The 16,789-nt window shown below is 38.5% G+C and overlaps 1 protein-coding gene across 5 annotated transcripts in view; it reads left to right on the top strand.

Moving 5' to 3' along the window:
- Nucleotides 1–16,789, top strand: part of MYRFL (myelin regulatory factor like) — a 39,010-nt gene that overhangs the window by 20,819 nt on the left and 1,402 nt on the right. Inside the window, exons 11-22 of one of the 5 annotated variants that reach the window (XM_032106333.1) lie at nt 226–334; nt 790–899; nt 4,316–4,479; nt 5,073–5,136; nt 5,861–5,946; nt 6,725–6,796; nt 6,918–6,961; nt 7,089–7,253; nt 11,663–11,737; nt 14,243–14,330; nt 14,548–14,622; nt 15,601–15,709. In XM_032106333.1, coding sequence (XP_031962224.1) covers nt 226–334; nt 790–899; nt 4,316–4,479; nt 5,073–5,136; nt 5,861–5,946; nt 6,725–6,796; nt 6,918–6,961; nt 7,089–7,253; nt 11,663–11,737; nt 14,243–14,330; nt 14,548–14,622; nt 15,601–15,709 — 1,161 coding nt within the window. Of the gene's footprint in view, nt 1–225; nt 335–789; nt 900–4,315; nt 4,480–5,072; nt 5,137–5,860; nt 5,947–6,724; nt 6,797–6,914; nt 6,962–7,088; nt 7,254–11,662; nt 11,738–14,242; nt 14,331–14,547; nt 14,623–15,600; nt 15,710–16,789 lie in introns of all 5 variants that reach the window. The other 4 variants (XM_032106331.1, XM_032106334.1, XM_032106336.1 and 1 more) reach the window with 4 other exon arrangements.

Below are 16,789 nucleotides of genomic sequence, written 5' to 3'. Positions count from 1 at the left end.
GACTTTGGAGAGGGCCCTCTGTAGAAACTGGGAGCTGTCAAACTGAAGGGTAACTGGCAATACAAATACAAGCAGCACTCTGATAGTGGGGAATGGTAAGATTGTCTATGTTTTTCAGTGTGATGTTTGGCCAAATGACTGTGTCAGGCTAGTTGCTCTCTCAGTGGTGTCCTAGATGCCATGCTTAGTGTTTCAACATGTAAATCTTGGTATTTTTCCAACTAGGTCGATACAAATGAGCAGTTGAGAAGAATAACACAAATGAGGCTGGTGGAATATGACTACAAGCCTGAATTTGCATCTGTTATGGGAATAAAAGATACCCATGAAACAGGTATTAAGTCAGCTCTGTTCCCATTTTTCATTAACATCTACTGATATTTATTGTGCCATAGGGCCTTTTAACATCCTGCTATTTAATCCTCATTTTTTAGGTTACTGCAATTGCACACTTTGCCGTCTATCTCTTGTGGTATAAAAATGCCAAAATTAGGTATTGTCTGTAATTTCACGACTTCTGTTTCAACTTTTAAAGACGGGGAGTTTATTTTCCAGAAGTAATGAGACTGAAGTATGTGCTTACAAACAATTTTGTTCTTACTGCAGAGAAATGAGAATTCTAAAGGTTTCTAGTTTTTCTCTGTGGAATGGAGAAAAAACCCTGAAATACTGGATTTTTGTACCACAGAGAAATTCTAGATCTTTTTTTGCTCTGCCTGTAGTTTTTAGAATAGTCAGTGGGTATGCCAATGTGTTTCATGACATTATTTTTTGTTACCTTGCAAACAGGAATAATAGCCCAGGAAGTGAAGGGGCTTTTACCTGAAGCTGTTAGAGAAGTTGGAGATGTTGCTTGTAATGATGGAGAAAAAATAGAAAACTTCCTCATGGTTGACAAGGTATGGTCTTGAGGGAGAAAGTGGGGGTGTGTATTTAGACTGTTCTTTCATGTGGAGAGCTATGAACACGCGCTGTGCCCCATACAAAGCTGTAGCTCTCCACGTGCGTTACAGAAACGGCCTTTGGCGGATTACCGAAAAAAACTGAAACAACAGCTGTTTGCAAAGGACTGAATCTTTTAATGACAAGAAGAATCTATACTAAAAACTGATTACAATACTATATAAACTATAATACAGTTAAAAAGAAAAAGGCCTAGCTTTTCTGAATAAAAGTGGATAGCGATTTCATAGCATTGCTTCAACAAGTGGGACTCCAAAACATTCTTTTGTGTTGAAGTGTTCAGTTAATTAGGTGTTCCAGAAGTGAATTAAGCAATGATGTCATTCATCTTGTTAAATAAAAACTTCCTTACTCTAATCCTGGTGTAACCTCTACATACCAAATCCAAGTGCTAGCTCTGTGTGAAGGGGGTTTTTTTGGCGATCTGAAATGCTTTTTATAGGTTCAAAGTCATATGCTGTGAAATGGCACACAAAGTAGTTACCATGCTCATAGGTTGAAAACACTGTCTGGGTGTTGTCCTGTGCTCTCTTCCCCTCCTTTTCTTGTAGAAATAGGACTGCAAGGAACTGTCAGTCACAGAGTCCAGTCACACAAGACTGCAGACAGCACTTGTCTCAGAGCAGCCCGTCTGTTGAGCGCTGGTTCACTGCATGCCAAAGACTACTTCCCAGCTTTTTCCCACTTTCAGCTGATAATGAGAAGAGGGAGGTTTTAGAGATAGGTGACCTTATATTTTCTGGATGTTATTATGAACACAATCCGGCATTCATTATCATAATGCATTCTTTCATTATTCTGTAGAAATCACAAGTTTACACCACCAAACTTGGGGAAAATACCTATAAAAATACTGTATTTCGCTTGTCATCTCTTGCCAGTCTGTAAATAGTTTAAATTCATAGGTTAAATCTTCTAGGTTGTATTCCATATAAAAGAAGTATGAATTAGATACCTTTAATAAAGTTGTGGAAAGAGCACTTCTGGAGATACTGTTGTAAAGGAGATATTTAGAAAATGTGCTGTATTTGGTCAGGGTTCCAGCCTGTAGCTGATTTCTAGATGCTAGTAGAGGAGCAGTGGTGGTAGGTGGTGGCTCCAGGTTAGTTTTGCCCTTTAGGCCTTCCTGTTATATTGTATGACAGCTGTAGCATCATTTGCATTTTTGAACGCCCCCAAAATTGATTTGGGGTAGTCAGTTTTTTGGTCTGACAGAAGATTAGGTGGGAGAGTTGAGCTTTTGGTTCATATCTCTTCCTTGCTGAAATACCACACAAAATACCATCTCTAACAGTGCCTCACACCACTGTCTTTTGGGCCCATCATGTTCCCTTTCTTCTCTGTATCTTGGGTCTCTGGAGAGTGCTTGCCAGGGTGTCTTCCAGGGATATGACCTACAAATGGAGAATGCCTGCTTTCTACTTCATGCCTGCGGGGTGTGATTCTGCTGTGTATGTGGCCCATGCAGGAATGGTTTGTTACAGCAATGGCTTAGTTGCTGCTTGGCATTTTCTTGACTGCTTGTCTAGATCTGGACCTGGGATTACTTCACAGACACTTTGGTGTTTTAATATGGTCAGGTAAATCTGTGCTTTCTCCTCTTTTTCCTAACACCTGTGGCAGAGCATATGAACGTCAATTCCATGAGCTTTGGGGTGACAGGAGCTGGAGAGATGCATCTAACAATATAAGATGTATACTGAATTCAGAGATTTGGAACATCTTCTGTCCAGGTGGAACATCTGATATAAATTCCTGAGCTCCCAGCTCCGAAATAGCTCAGCACCTTGGATAATAAATGGACAGTGCTTCATTACTTTTTTTTCAGTTTGGCAGGTGATGACACTTTGAAATTTCTTATCTCGTATTCCAGGTTTATTTCCAGATAAGTAGGGTGCTGGTGGGTGTTGTGTCTCTTTTTCAGTTAGCTGTTTGGAGCTGTTAAACTTGGTAAAATTAATTGATTGTATTACACATTTGAACCAGGCTCTGCTACTTTCTAGAGAAACATCTCAACTATGTGAAATTTGGTTTTTTGAGACAGAATCTTTCTTTTCTTCTCAGTTGCAGTGTGCTCAGTACTTTGTCACGAGAGAGGCAGTAAAACTCTGATCAGTTTTTTTTCCCCAAATAGAGTATTTCTTCATTTTGCCAGAAGAGCCATTTTCTCAGCTAGTTGAAGCCACCTAGAAGTGATTCATGCTTGATTTGAAGACAAAGGAAAGGGCAGCTGCTCACATGTCATTGATATGAGGGCAAGTGACCATATAAGTGATTTCACAGTTCTAGGCACAGAGATTATTTTGAAGTCACTTTTTATTTAAATGGGCTGTTGGTATCCTGGCAGTAAGGAAGCTTGTGACTTACCACTGATAATGTGCTCTGATTCTGATTACACAAAATGCTGTCTGGTTTTGTGGAATGCAGTCACCTTTTAAAAAAAAGGTATGCATGGCTTTTACAATGTGAAAGGAAAAACTGCTTTTACTAGACTGGAACACTTAGCAGTAATAACTTCATCCAATGGCACCAGTCTGGTTGCACATTAGTATGAGAAAGCCATTCTTTCAAACACAGCAAACAAAGTACTCTGCTACTATGTTCCTGCAGTGGATCAGTAACCATTTTTGTCTCAGAAATGGATAAAATACTTACTACCTGGATGGTTATACTGAGGGCTTCTCCAGCAGCAGATTGATACCTAGATGATAAGCAGGGGTAGGAGAATAGGAGGCTTTTCCCTGGTAAAATATCCAGAAGGAGTAAATGGAGGGTGTCTGAACTGTTTTAGTTGCAGAGATGACCATGTTACTAGAAACTACAAGACTCCTGTAAGAGACTGGAGAGGCTGAAGGGGAAAGCAAAATATTATGCAATCACAGCTTGACTCCTGCTTTGGTTTTAACCTGTCTCACCTCTGTGTGATTAACATTATGTGTACCACATGAATAGAAACTCTGGCTTGTCTGAGCCTACCTAATGCCTGTAGGTAAATGGTTGGATGGACATTTTGCTAAGCAATTCTGAAATCTGTGTTCAGCTGCAGCACTGAAAATCAAGTAGTAGATGCCTGTTGGAACAGTGTTAAGGTTTCAGTACAGTATGAAGGTAAAATACAGTTTAAATTCTTGGTATAAAAATCTCTTTAGCTTCTTCAAATTTTTCTGCAAGTCCTCATTTTCAATTTACTGCCATTTAAATGTCTAGAAAAAGGCTTTTATAGTCATACGTGTGTTCCATTTACAATGAGATAACTTGTGTTTTTATAGGCGAATCCTGCACTCATTTCTTCTTGTTACATCTGATTGATGAATATACTATGGATCTACTTTTGTTACTGTTTGCTTCTCAGGATCAGATCTTTATGGAGAATGTTGGTGCTGTAAAGCAGCTTTGTAAACTAACAAACAATCTTGAAGTCAGAATAGAAGAACTGGAACAGTGGAATAGGAAACTGGCCAGGCTGAAACGGCTGAGCAGTTTAAAGTCAACAGTCAGTGAAGAGAGCAAAGTCAGGTATGTTTGGCTGGTTTTTTTTCTAATAGTTGTCACACAAATTGTTAAAGTGATCTCTGTGATAGAAGTGAAAACTGATTTTGCTTGACGGTAGAGTTCAGCTAATTTCCAGCATTTAAGTTGTGCAAAACACCCCAAATTTCTCATATTTTTTTTTACTCACTGACAAAATTAATATTTGAAATGGCTGTTAAATCTTTGTAATTGCTTCTGTTGCATAAAGCAAGGGTAGATTATGTCCAGTTACAGCTCTGGAACTTGGAAATTGCTTCTAAGGCAAATCTGCAGAGCTTCTTCTGCAAGAAGGAATCTTTAAAGAAATTGGGGCTTCAGCAGAAGTGATGAGCATTTCCTGTTTCTAAGCCATTTCCCCAAGTTTGCTTTGAAATCAAATGTAACATTAAAGAGCATTCACCTGAATGAGTTAACTGCAGATCTTTGTCCTTGAAAGTGAATCTGCTGACACTTCTGCCTTTCCCTTTGTAAATGTTAGAACTGAAAAGCAAGATGACATTAACACATTAAAAAATATCTTTTCATCACTAATTAGTTGCTGAAGCATTTGAATGTTAAAGAGATCTTGTCTCTTACAGCAGGTACAGTCGAGCTAATAGTCTTTTGCCATCAATAAAACCAGTCCCGCTAAAATCCAGGAAGGTGAGTGAAATTAAATCCTTGTCTGAGTCATTCATTGTGATTTGCTTTCACTTTCTCTTGCTTGTATAGTGGTATAGAAAGCCGATACCCCTTTTCACAGGGATTGTATGAGGGAAGAAATACATACATTGACCTTTTTCAAGACAGTCTTCCTAGGCTGCCAAGTCCCATTCTTTAAGATGAACCAATGCTCATTTGCCTACCTTGCTTCTGCCAGTGACAAAGAGCAAGAGAATATAATAGGTCAAATATTCTTTGTGCCATAATGACAGTCAAATGCTCCATCATTTAAGATCACCCTACTTGTTTGGAAAATGCCTTTCTTCTGTATTTTTACCAGTCTTGCTTTAACATGGTCTGAGCACATACTGAAAGCTGCTGAACTTTTAGTTCTGGCCACTTATTGGGTTCTTAATTTGATTTTGAAATACTCAAAAGTATGAAAAATGTCAGGAAGAAAGGACGAGGAGCTGTTACTTCTAGCTATCCTTTCGTCCTCTGTAATGTTTTTGTCCCCACACTATCAACAATGCACAGTGCACTCGCAATTTTAGGACCCTTTAATAACTGAATTTTTCCTCTGTAGATGCTGACGCCTATATAAGGGTGATCATGAAAGAAACAAGGGTGATGTATAGTCAGCCTAGTGTAGTATTTCTTAATCTACTAGTAGTGGCTTAGATATGTGCCACTTGAATTAACCAAACTTTTTTTTTCCCCCTAGGTTTGTTTGTCCAAGACCAAAGAATCTTGCTCCATGAAGATTTTCCGAGTGACTGTAATAGCTTTGCTTGCTATTATGGCACTATGGTAACAATTAATTAACAACAATTTGACTTGTTTCTCGCTTCTCTTTTCTACTTACCTGAAAGAATATAGCACTTTTCCCCCTTCTTTTCATTTCCTACTCGAAGAACACAATGTGTTAAAATTAACAATGAATATCCTGGTAATATTGTAAAGTTGAAACCATTGTATAAAAGTGAGGTACTCAGGTGATGGACACGCAGCTGATCTCTGTCCATGTCACAATATATGGTGCAACTTGACTGTACCTCAGTGGCTTGTGCTACAGGTGCAAAACTGGACTCTGCATGTTTTATCCAATCATTCTGTGCCTAAGAACAATTTCTGATGTACGGAGTGATTCTGTTGTGTGAAATGAAGCTGAACTCGTTCCCATTGTGGTGGGCAAGTATGTGACTGAAAGTTTAGCTTGTGACATTGGACTTGTGGAAAGGAAAGTATGCTCTGGACTTCTGAGACTACCATTTTCGGTTTCCAGGCCAAAAACCTGTGGCTTACAATCTCTTTGTGAACTGAGTACTTTGAAGTGGTGTTGTGATAGTATTTAGGTTGGAAACTGGCCATATTTTGTGTTGAATACAAGTATATGAACACAATATTGTATACGGGTATCTCATCTAAACCCCATTATATTCAGCTGAAATTTTTCCTGCTAAAGGGAAAGTGATGAGATAGTTAACACTTGCATGACTACATTTGGACATGGTGCTGTCAAGGTATTATTCATATTGTGTTGTATAAAAGATGGATGTAAATCTATGGAATAATTCTCTTTCTACAGTGCTTTGACAATATGGAGCCTGTATTTACTTAGCATTCATGACAGACGTTTTGAAAAACATCCAGTGTACAGGCAAGTAAATTACCATTAGTGAATTCAAATGAGTAGAATTAGTAATAGATTGTGGATCAATTTGTTATGGTCCTCAACTCTAATGTTCATTTCTTAATGAATTGTTTTTCTTCATCAGCAGCAACTCAAGTTCTGTTCCAGTCTCTCCCTCTACCACCACAGCAGGTACTGTGTCTCTGCTGGTCTGCATATACATAATGGGCTATTATAAAATCCTGTACACAGCATTTGTGAGAATTAAGGTTTTGTGTTTGTTTTGTTTGTTTTTTGTTGTTATTGTTGTTTGCTTTAGCATTGCAAAGGGAAAGCACAATTTCTCAGAGTACACAGCCCATTAGCAGGATCCCTGAAGTGAATTTCTGTGACATTTTGCCTTGTGACAAGGTCTATTGTTGTCCAATTCATCAACCAAAAGTCAAATCTCTAAGTTATGAAAAAAACAATGCAAAGGAAAAAGGTAAGTTGAAAAATTAGTTATTTATGATTTGAGCAGAGACTGTATGGAAAATGTGGGGGAAGGGGCAAGAATATTTAAAGGTAGTTAGCTTTCTACAAAAGAGCTTAGTCCAGAGGATTTAAAAAATCTTGATATAACTAATCATCACTACAGTCAATATGTTTTTGAAAAATCTGGCCTGGTTACCCTTAAGAATTTGGGGCCCTAAGATGTTTTTCAGGTGTCACTGTTCTTCCTGGCCATTCTTGGTAAATTATTTGATGTGAACTGGAAAGTCACCAATCCCTTTAATTAACCTTTGGCTACAGTTGGATGGGAGTTGATTTGGGGTAGTAGAGAATGAATTAACAGATGTAAAAAACCCCCCAAAAACGGAATCGTGTCACAATGTAATGATACTACATCTTTTCTATGGGCAGAGATAGAATTCCAACTGCCTGAAAACATAAAACTTACACTTCAAACTCTGATTGTTCAGGCAGGGGTTTTGGGTAGTATTATTTGTAGGCAGAGCTCTATAAAATAAAATACTTTAACTGGAATGAATTCTTTACTGATATTGTCTGCCAGATGTTATATGTGTAATGTATGAGAGGGTGTGTTGTTTACAACTTTTATAATATTTATAAGAAAGGATTAATGCATAAAGGTATGCATAAACTATGGGAATCTGTATTCCTCTTTCCCAGTCCTTAACATTGCCAGTGTCTGGAAGCAAGTGTTAATATTACTAAACCAGCATTCATACTCTTCCTGTCTTGGCCTTGGAACAATTCTTGCACCAAAGTTGACAAAGTGAGGTTAAACTGGGGATGGATGCAGTTCAGCCTCTGAAGTACAAATATCTGCCCGGGCAGGCATTACCAATTGCTGTGGCACTCTCAGCATGACCTGTTTCAGTGGGACTCATCCACTGGTCATTCCTTACTCTGCAGACAAGCTGTATGCAAGTGGTCCTTGTGATTCTTGTGAATAGTGCTGCGGTAAGCCCTGTGGCAGATATAGCTCACTACAGTGCTTTCAAGAGGTCATACCAGAGTAATTTGTGTTGCTCTGAAGCCTGAAAGAGTGTTGATTAATTAAAAAGACATTAATCTCATTTATAAGTGAGGGAACTGTAGATGGGTCAAAATGAAATATGAAAACCTTCTGTCCCCAGCTGGCTTCTTCTGATATTAGGTGGAAAGAGAAGATAAGAATAAACACAAAGCATTACCTTCTCAAGGTCTTATGCTCCAAATAGCATTAACTGTGGATTCAAGAGTGAAAAATCAGCACAGTACACAAACTACTGAAAGATTTCAGTTCTGCATAAGTTTAATGAACCTGAATATATCCCCAGATGGAAGGTAACAATGTCAATATGAAATCCAAACAGAAGGAAAACCAACAAGCTGTTTAATGTAGCTGTAACCAAGATAGATGAAAAGGAAAATGTTTTCAGAACAAAAAGCTAAGAGTTAAATATGGGGAATAATCAAGATTAAAAGTGGATACTTTAGAATCAGCTGGTTAATCTGATTAATGGAAAGGTGGAACTATTTGAAATTGCAATTGAATTAAATACTAATTTAGGAGTTAGTACAGGCCTTTTGCTGTTCCACAATGCAGTACCTGAATTCAGTGGGAGCAGACTACTATGGAGTGCATCCATTGGAGCTCCTAATCCTTTGCATCCCAGATTTGTTGATGAAAAGTCTGTTAAGAAAGTTCAAGCAGAAGCAAAAGCATTCATAAGCAAGAGAAAATTTATTAAACAACAACTCAGCACATCTTTATGTCGTCTAGCTTAATGTGGCCTTTTTCCCTCATACTTTCTTTTAATTGATTTCTCTGGAGGATTTAGGCTTTTGAACTTCCACTGATTTCAGTGGAACTGAGGAATGTGAATACCCTTCAGCATTTGGGCCTTTTCTGCTCTCTGCTTCCATGCCATTAATGCTCATTGCTCTCCCCTTAATGTTAAGCGTCACCAATAACCAGGAGCTGTACTTGCTTCCTCCTACAGTGTTGTTTCTCCCCAGTGTCTCTCCCCTCACAATAAAAGTTTGGTGAGGGCTTCTGCTGGATTTTGGTCAGCCTCATGCATTCACATTTATTGCCTTCAGAGGGTAGTTAACAGATTCATGGTAAAGTACCACCACCATGAGAAATCATTAGCAGATTTTTCCCACACTGCTTACAGAATATTACAACGCACTTGAATTAAAACCATAGAGTGTTTGAGGGGAAAAAAAAAGGATACCACATTTATTGGATGAGTTTTGCTTAATCTTATCTGAAGATGATTGTTTTCCTCATTGTGTTCTTATCATGCTTGTAGTTCTGTATGTTATTGAATTGGATTGTCACACCGCACATGGGCCTTTAAGAAAACCCTCAGTGTTACTATATGTGAAAGAGTGGAATTTTATTTACAATTTATTGAAGGTTGCTGTGGTGCTTAATGGTAATTCTTGGTGTTCTCAATTGGCACCTTGTATTCCAAATTTAGAATGCAGCAGCTTAAAGGACAATGAAATGGTAATTTTATGACGAGTAAAAGCCCAAGTGAAAATAAATTTCTACACTGGTTACTGACTCCGTTTGAATAGTTGAAATCTTAGTGAAGTAAATCTGTCTTTATCCTGATTTTTGTACAAAATTCTGATACTGCTTAATACTTTCTTCCGTCATCTGCAAAAGAATCAGTTTTAAGTGTTCGGTAATTCCAAGTTTTTAATATATATTCCTGCCAATGCTTGCATGGGCTGAACTATTTTGTCTACATAGAGCAAACTTTTACCTCTACTAGGGGATTTAGGTTTTCTACAGAATAGTTCTCTGTTAATGAAAATACAAAATAACAGTGTTTAATGCATTGCTAGCATATCTGGATTATTAAGAGAAATCAGGAGAAAATGAAGGTGTGACAATTAGTTTGTGAATTAAAGGGAGGAATGAGAGAATGAACAGGCTTTTGTTAGATCTGCCCCAAGATGACTGTACATGTACAAGTGATTGCATGTGTTCAGTGGCCATTTTTCTAGGTGTGTGGAACCGTCTAACGAAATGGAACAGCAGATGACTACTAAATGCTGCAATTACCACCAAAGATGGCAGAACCTGCAGATCTGTATGATGAGCTAGTAAATAGAAAATGGATTCAAGGAATAGCTGGCAGCAGTATGAGAGGTTCATAAAAAATCACAAAACAGATTAAAATCCCAAAGAGGATTTTGTATTACATTGCTTCTGGGCCCTTGGATTCCAGTTGTTTATGTTGCTCCATGCGCTTGGTCACTTACTAGCATGAGAAAAAACTGGATTTTCTTATTTCCCAGTACTGAAATGAAATCCAAATCTGGAATGAATAAGAGAACAGTCAGGTCAATCCACCTGTCTTGTTTCAGTATCAGTTATAATGCATTTTCATCCTTCCTTCCTATCATGAAACTGTCATTTCTATTCTAAGCAGCCATTCTGAAATCAGAAAGATTCCTTTGGGAAACATGGGAATGGAGTATTTTGGTATTCTAGAAATGGTATTTGATGAAGCACATTAGTTTAGGCAAGACTGGCATTTCCCAGTGCCAGTTTCCTGGTAACACGTCTCTGAACAGATTCTTAGCTGGCAATTTTTGTAGAAGCACAAATTAATAGCATTAAATAGCATTAAACCATTTCCCATGGGCTCAAAGGGCCTTTTGCCTTCCCCAAGTTGTACTGTATGATGATTATTCAAAAGACCTTTAAAGTTCACTTTTCTAGAGAAGTGCTGAGAAAATTAATAGAAACAATTAGAAAAAGAAGTCATCAGCTTATATTACCCAGCCTAGTTCATTGTTTGAAGTTACAGAGGTGACGTCAGTGAACATGGTGATTGTGCTGTTAGAGCTGTGTATTAGCTTTTTAATTTGATTATGCATCCTCTCTCTGAAGCAATGGCTCAGTCCTCAGTATCTTAACATCTCACATTCAAAAATCCAAGTTGTTCTCCCAGCTTACATTTGCATGCAGATTGCATTCCTAATGCCATTTTCTCACTAATAAGAAAGATGTGGCTTTATGATCAGATTTGTGCTGAAGTGCCTGTCTGCTTATTGACCTTCGCTTTGGCTCTCTGTTATAGAAATTGGTGATGTTCTCTGTGTGTGGTGAAGCCTTTTCTATTAGGCTATTTTTTGGAAATATTTTCAATATCCTGTAGATGTCAAAAGCTTGTTTCTTGTTATCTGCAAACTTACTTTTGCTGTGTATATCTTCTTCTGAATAGAGGTGGTTTATATTTTAAAGACTTCTCTTGTGGTTATGCCTGACTTTACTCAAGAGATAATTAAAAAAATATCTCCTGGGTTTGTATTCATACTTTGCTGTTACAGCTGAGCAAGACTAATCTGGGGGTTGTTTGTGCATTCATCCTTTCACAGGAAAAAAAAGCGACATGTTACCCAAAAGACATCTGGTCAAAAAACCTGGTGGAAGACCTGATCTTGGAAATGACTGTAAGTCCTATATTTAAATGAGAAAAAAAAAAAAAGTTAAAATGTTTACTTGTATAACTTTCAAGATCTACTTTTAGGCTTGGAATTCTGCTTCTGGAATTTAGAGAAGTTTCAGCTATAACTCATCATTATAGAGAATTAGCACTTGTGAGTCTAGTTCCTGTGAACCACAGGAAACCTGTGATTCACTGTAATTTTCAGTTTATTCTTACATCTTCATTAAATTTTTATAGATTCTGACTGCCCTCTCTACAGAGTTCTTAGGCTTGGCTTCAGATACAATAAAATGACAAGTGGCATTTTCCTTGACAGGGGCTAAAATCTAGTGCTTAAGTATGTGAGTGTGATATTTGTGTGCAGGAAACTCATGATGCAGTGTGAAGGAAGTGTTTTGGGGTTTGCCTCATCTCACCTAAGGGATTAAAATGTCAGCTGCTGAAAGGGGCCATCTCTGCCTTCAGATCTTGACACTGCCTGCTTCAGAGGAGATGAAATGAAGTTCCTTGACACAGGACATTTGGCTGGATTTCAGGTTCCCCTTTTAGAGACTGTGCACTGCTGTCAGAGCCAGTCTGGGCTGAAAATATTGATTCTTTTATGTAAAGACGAGTATCTGCTGACTACGTATGTTATAACAGCATGCTCTGGCATTCATTCAGTATGAGCAGGATTATGCCTTGTGTCTTTTTGGTTTATGTGCATCCTCTGTTTTAAGGCTTGTTTTTTTAAATAAATATTTGATTAAAGAGTAGGCAGTGTTTGGATGATAAAACACCTAGACTTAGACATCTAGACAATGCACTTAAAGCAGGTGAGAAATAGGTTCTGCTTGTTGCCTAGATGTGCCCCAGTGGGATGATCTGGGAAAAATCATTCCCCTTCTGATTTTTTTTTGCATGGGTACCCACACCCCAGACAAAATCCTCTGAGGCATCACTATGTTACATGTTGTAATGAGATGCTCTGTCACAGGAAAATGTTCTCCTGTGCTAGTTCTCTGAGATGAACATACTCAATTTCCCTCTGTCACTTGTAGATATTTGCAGGCTGAAATTTAAGTATATACTTCCACACAGAGATTTTATAATCAGAGAACAGGTCAGCCTATACTCATCAAGTTTCTTTGCAAAGCAGGGAATGGTTGCTGTAGACCAGAGGAACAGAAATGCAAAACCAGCATGCACAGCGTGATGTGAAGGGCTTGGGCCTGCCGAACCAAGTCCTCCTTGTGCTTTCTGCACCACAGACTTGGTGAAGGGTCTACAGGGGAAGCCATATGAGGACCAGCTGAGATGACTTGGTTTGTTCAGCCTAGAGAAGAGGAGACTGAGGGGAGACCTCCTGGTGACACACAGCTTCTTCCTGGGGGGAAGTGCAGGGGCAGGCACTGATCTCTTTGCTCTGGTGATCAGTGACAGGACCCGAGGGAACAGTATGAAGTTGTGTCAGGGGAGGTTTAGGCTGGGTGTTAGGAAAAGGTTTTTCACCTCAAGGTTGGTCAGGCACTGGAACAGGCTCCCCAGATAAGTGGTCATGACACCAAGGCTGCCAGAATTCAGGAAGGGTTTGGACACATGGTGTCCTGGGCAGGGCTAAGAGTTGGACGCCGTAATCTTGTCAGTCCCTTCCAGCTCAGGATTTTCTATAATGCTATGATTTCAAATCACCCAGCCCTTTCCCAAACCATTGTCAGCATCAGCTTAGTTCCACTCAAAGGGATTAAACCTGTTCAGCCCCTTGTGTTTAAGGGGCTGCCACAGTGCGTACAGAAATGGTCTGGTTTCAGAGTCTGAGATGCTGCAGGTTCTAACTGTGGATTGGATGACGTAGATGTATCCAGAAGAAAAAAGGCTTTCAGGATGCAGCTCAGTGAAGCTATTCCCAGGCCAGCTGTGAAAGCAGAACCTGTACTTCTGTGTTAGCACCCTAGTTCTTGCTGCCTAACTCTAACAGGGCTAATCTGCCCAAGGGAAAAACAGCGTTATCATGGCTATGCTCATCATCTATATGTAGAATATTACAAAACTCTTGCAAAACCAAAAGTTCTTGCAAGTTCAAGGCAACACTTTATGAAGGAATTATGTTTTCTTGCACAGAGAATTAGAAACAAGTTTTGTTGCATTCCATATTATTTGTCTCAACAAAGATAAGTTTTTTCAAGTTAATGGTTACTTGAATGAGTATGGCTTCTAGTACATTAAAATGAATATTGACACATTTGTGTTCTACTTGGGCTGCCATCAAAGCAGCCTTCAATGTCTGCCCAAAAGAAAATGGTACAGTGTTAGGTTCCCAGGATATTTGTCCTTGCAAACTAAACAAGGATCTTATCTCCAATGGCAGAATGAAGGTAATCAACCAGAGACTTTTAACTGAGTGCTAATTTAGACCTGCAGCAAGTCTTGTAGTGTCAATCAAGAGAGTAGACTAACTGCAGTTTTGTTATGATCTTATCTAAGGTTTCTGAAATAATCAGGAATAAACCATTGTTCTTAATACTTTTAGGGATTGATACAACAGTCAGTTCCATACAGATTTTGGAAACTCAGCAAAGCATTGACAATCGCTATTGTAGAAAAAATCTGCACTGCAGGTAGGTGAATTTTTTTATTATGCTGTGGTGGAATAAAACACCATTAATGTGGCCTGGCTGCCTGGCTGGCTCCTGCTCACAGTTGTTTCCTCTAGCATGCAGGAGCCTTTGATACCTTTTTATGTTTCTTTCTGTTTAAATTTAAATGCAGTTTTCATGTTTTGGCAAAGATACTGTCTATCTCAAATCCTATGTGTATTAATGCAACCTTTTTCAGCTCTGGAAATTTCAGCTATGTTATCCCTATTAACAAATACACACCCATGGATGTAGAAATCTCACTGGAAATAAAGTAAGTACAATTAAAAGGAATACATGCAAAAGACTGCAGTGGTTCATTATTTGATAGAAATTCTTGCCTGATGTCTATTGTTACACAAATGTGTCCTGCTCAGAGGAGTGGGAAAGATCTATGCACAATTAAATTCTTAATGCAGACCTTTGGGTAGATTCCTTGCTCTAGCATAGGCCCAATACCATTCTCAAGGAGAATTTCACCCAATGTTGCAGATATTGAAATCCAGAAGCTTCTATCCTAGGAATCATTTGAGCAGACATGTATGTGTATATTGGCAGGATTGTGGCCTCTGGCCCGGGGATCAGCTTTTTTTTGTTGTTGTAGAGAAACATTATTAGGAACATAACATGAGTAACTCCAGAGAGTACCTTCTTTGAGCCTGTTGTGCCAAGCCCTGTAAAAGGGGGATTCTTGTGAAGGAGCTTCTGGTATCACATAAAATTGTGACTTACAGCAGGGAAAAGCAGCAGACTTATTCCTCTCAGCAGGTATTTTCTCCTCAAAAGCCCACCTCTATGTTCTCCCAGAGGGAACAAGTCCTTTCTTTTGGAGTTTTATTCTGAGAAAGGCCAGTGATAGCCAGAACAGCTGCCAAACTATCTGCTTGATGACACTTTATGGCTCCTGTCTCTGCAAGAAAGGACTCGTCCAGTCTTTTGATCTTCAATGTTATCCCTGTAAACATCTGCCTTTTTCAGATAAGATGACATGTAACAGTACTCCTGAAGTACTGTTTGTACTTCACTGAACACTCCTGAAGTGTCTGCTTGTTTTCTACAGCCACTGAAAATTTATCTTTTAAATGTATGCCATTATAATCCAATTGTACAGCCCTCCCATGTAGGGATCAATACATCACACTCAGAGTTTCATTGAGTATGAATTTATTTTGAATATTGGTTTGTGGTTTGGGGGTAACTGATTTTATTTTTAATAAAGTAATTTATCCTTATTTTTCTCTGTTTCTTGAAGCACCACAGAACCATTAATTATATTTCTCTGCAAAGTCACATTTGGAAATTATTGCTCCCATTATTCTTCAAGCCAAAACAGTAGGAAGGATTTCCAAGAAACCACACAGGTAAGACTTTTGCAGCAATACTCTGGCCTGTGGGGATCATTTTTATAAAACTAATGGCTGCAAAATTGTGACTTTTGTTAAAGTACTAAAAATCCAGTGGTACTTTGAGTCTGTCAGTCATGGCTGACTTTGGCATGACCATAATGCGATGCAATAACTTTTTTGGAGTCAGTTTTCTGCTGACTTTTACAAAAATCTATCCAGTGATTCTCTGCAAGGACAGTTTTAATTCTGCTTCAGCCTAAGTCACCACTCTAACTCATTATAACTCCAGAGATTCTTTAAAAATGGGAATAACTTATCACTCAGAGCTTTAGGAGACAGAGTCCTCCAAACTCTCATCTACTTTATGGTTTTCATTATTATCTTATGGGTAATGAATTCCAGTTTTAAAGTCTTGAATTTGCTGATAACAATGGTAGTATTCCCCTTTATTTCTGTGTGAACAGGAGTTTACCAATAAATCCCTCTAGGGAAAATTCTTAATTTTAAAAGCAAAAGTTGTTTACTTATCATTCTCTGGATTGCCTCGATGGGGATAAAACTGTTAAAACATGTTAGCTTTTCCCAATAAAAAAATATTTAGTGACCAGGTCTTGCAAATCTTTAAGCATCTCCAGTAAATTGATGAAGGCTTTAAACTCTCATCGAGTTCCATGGACATACAAGACTCCTTAAGGCCCCCATTTGTCAATGTTTGTTTGGAAACGCTTATTCTGGCTAAAATGGTAGGAAAGGCAGAAGCAATGATAATAGCATTTCTGAACACATTGTAGGAGAAACATCCCTGAATTTGGAAGTAATTTCAGAGTCGTCTTTAGGATTCTGATCTATGCTCCCATACATAACATGTTTTTAATTGATTTTAATTTTTTTTTTGTGCTTAGTCAAATTAGAGCACTTGAGATACCTCCAGCCTTAAACTGCCTTTTTGCTCAACTTTTCAAATGTCTTTGCAAAAAGTTGCAGGCTTCTCTCTAACTGTGGCAAAGTCATCCGAAAGCCCAGATTTTCTAAGTTTTGACCTGTCTGCTGTAATTTCAACAGAATTGGAATTAAGTCAGACATAGCGAGTATTGC

This window comes from Corvus moneduloides, chromosome 4 (genome assembly GCF_009650955.1).
Source record: "Corvus moneduloides isolate bCorMon1 chromosome 4, bCorMon1.pri, whole genome shotgun sequence".
NCBI lineage: Eukaryota > Metazoa > Chordata > Aves > Passeriformes > Corvidae > Corvus > Corvus moneduloides.
The sequence above is the reverse complement of the archived record's forward strand: the minus strand, read 5'-3'. Positions and strand labels throughout refer to the sequence as shown.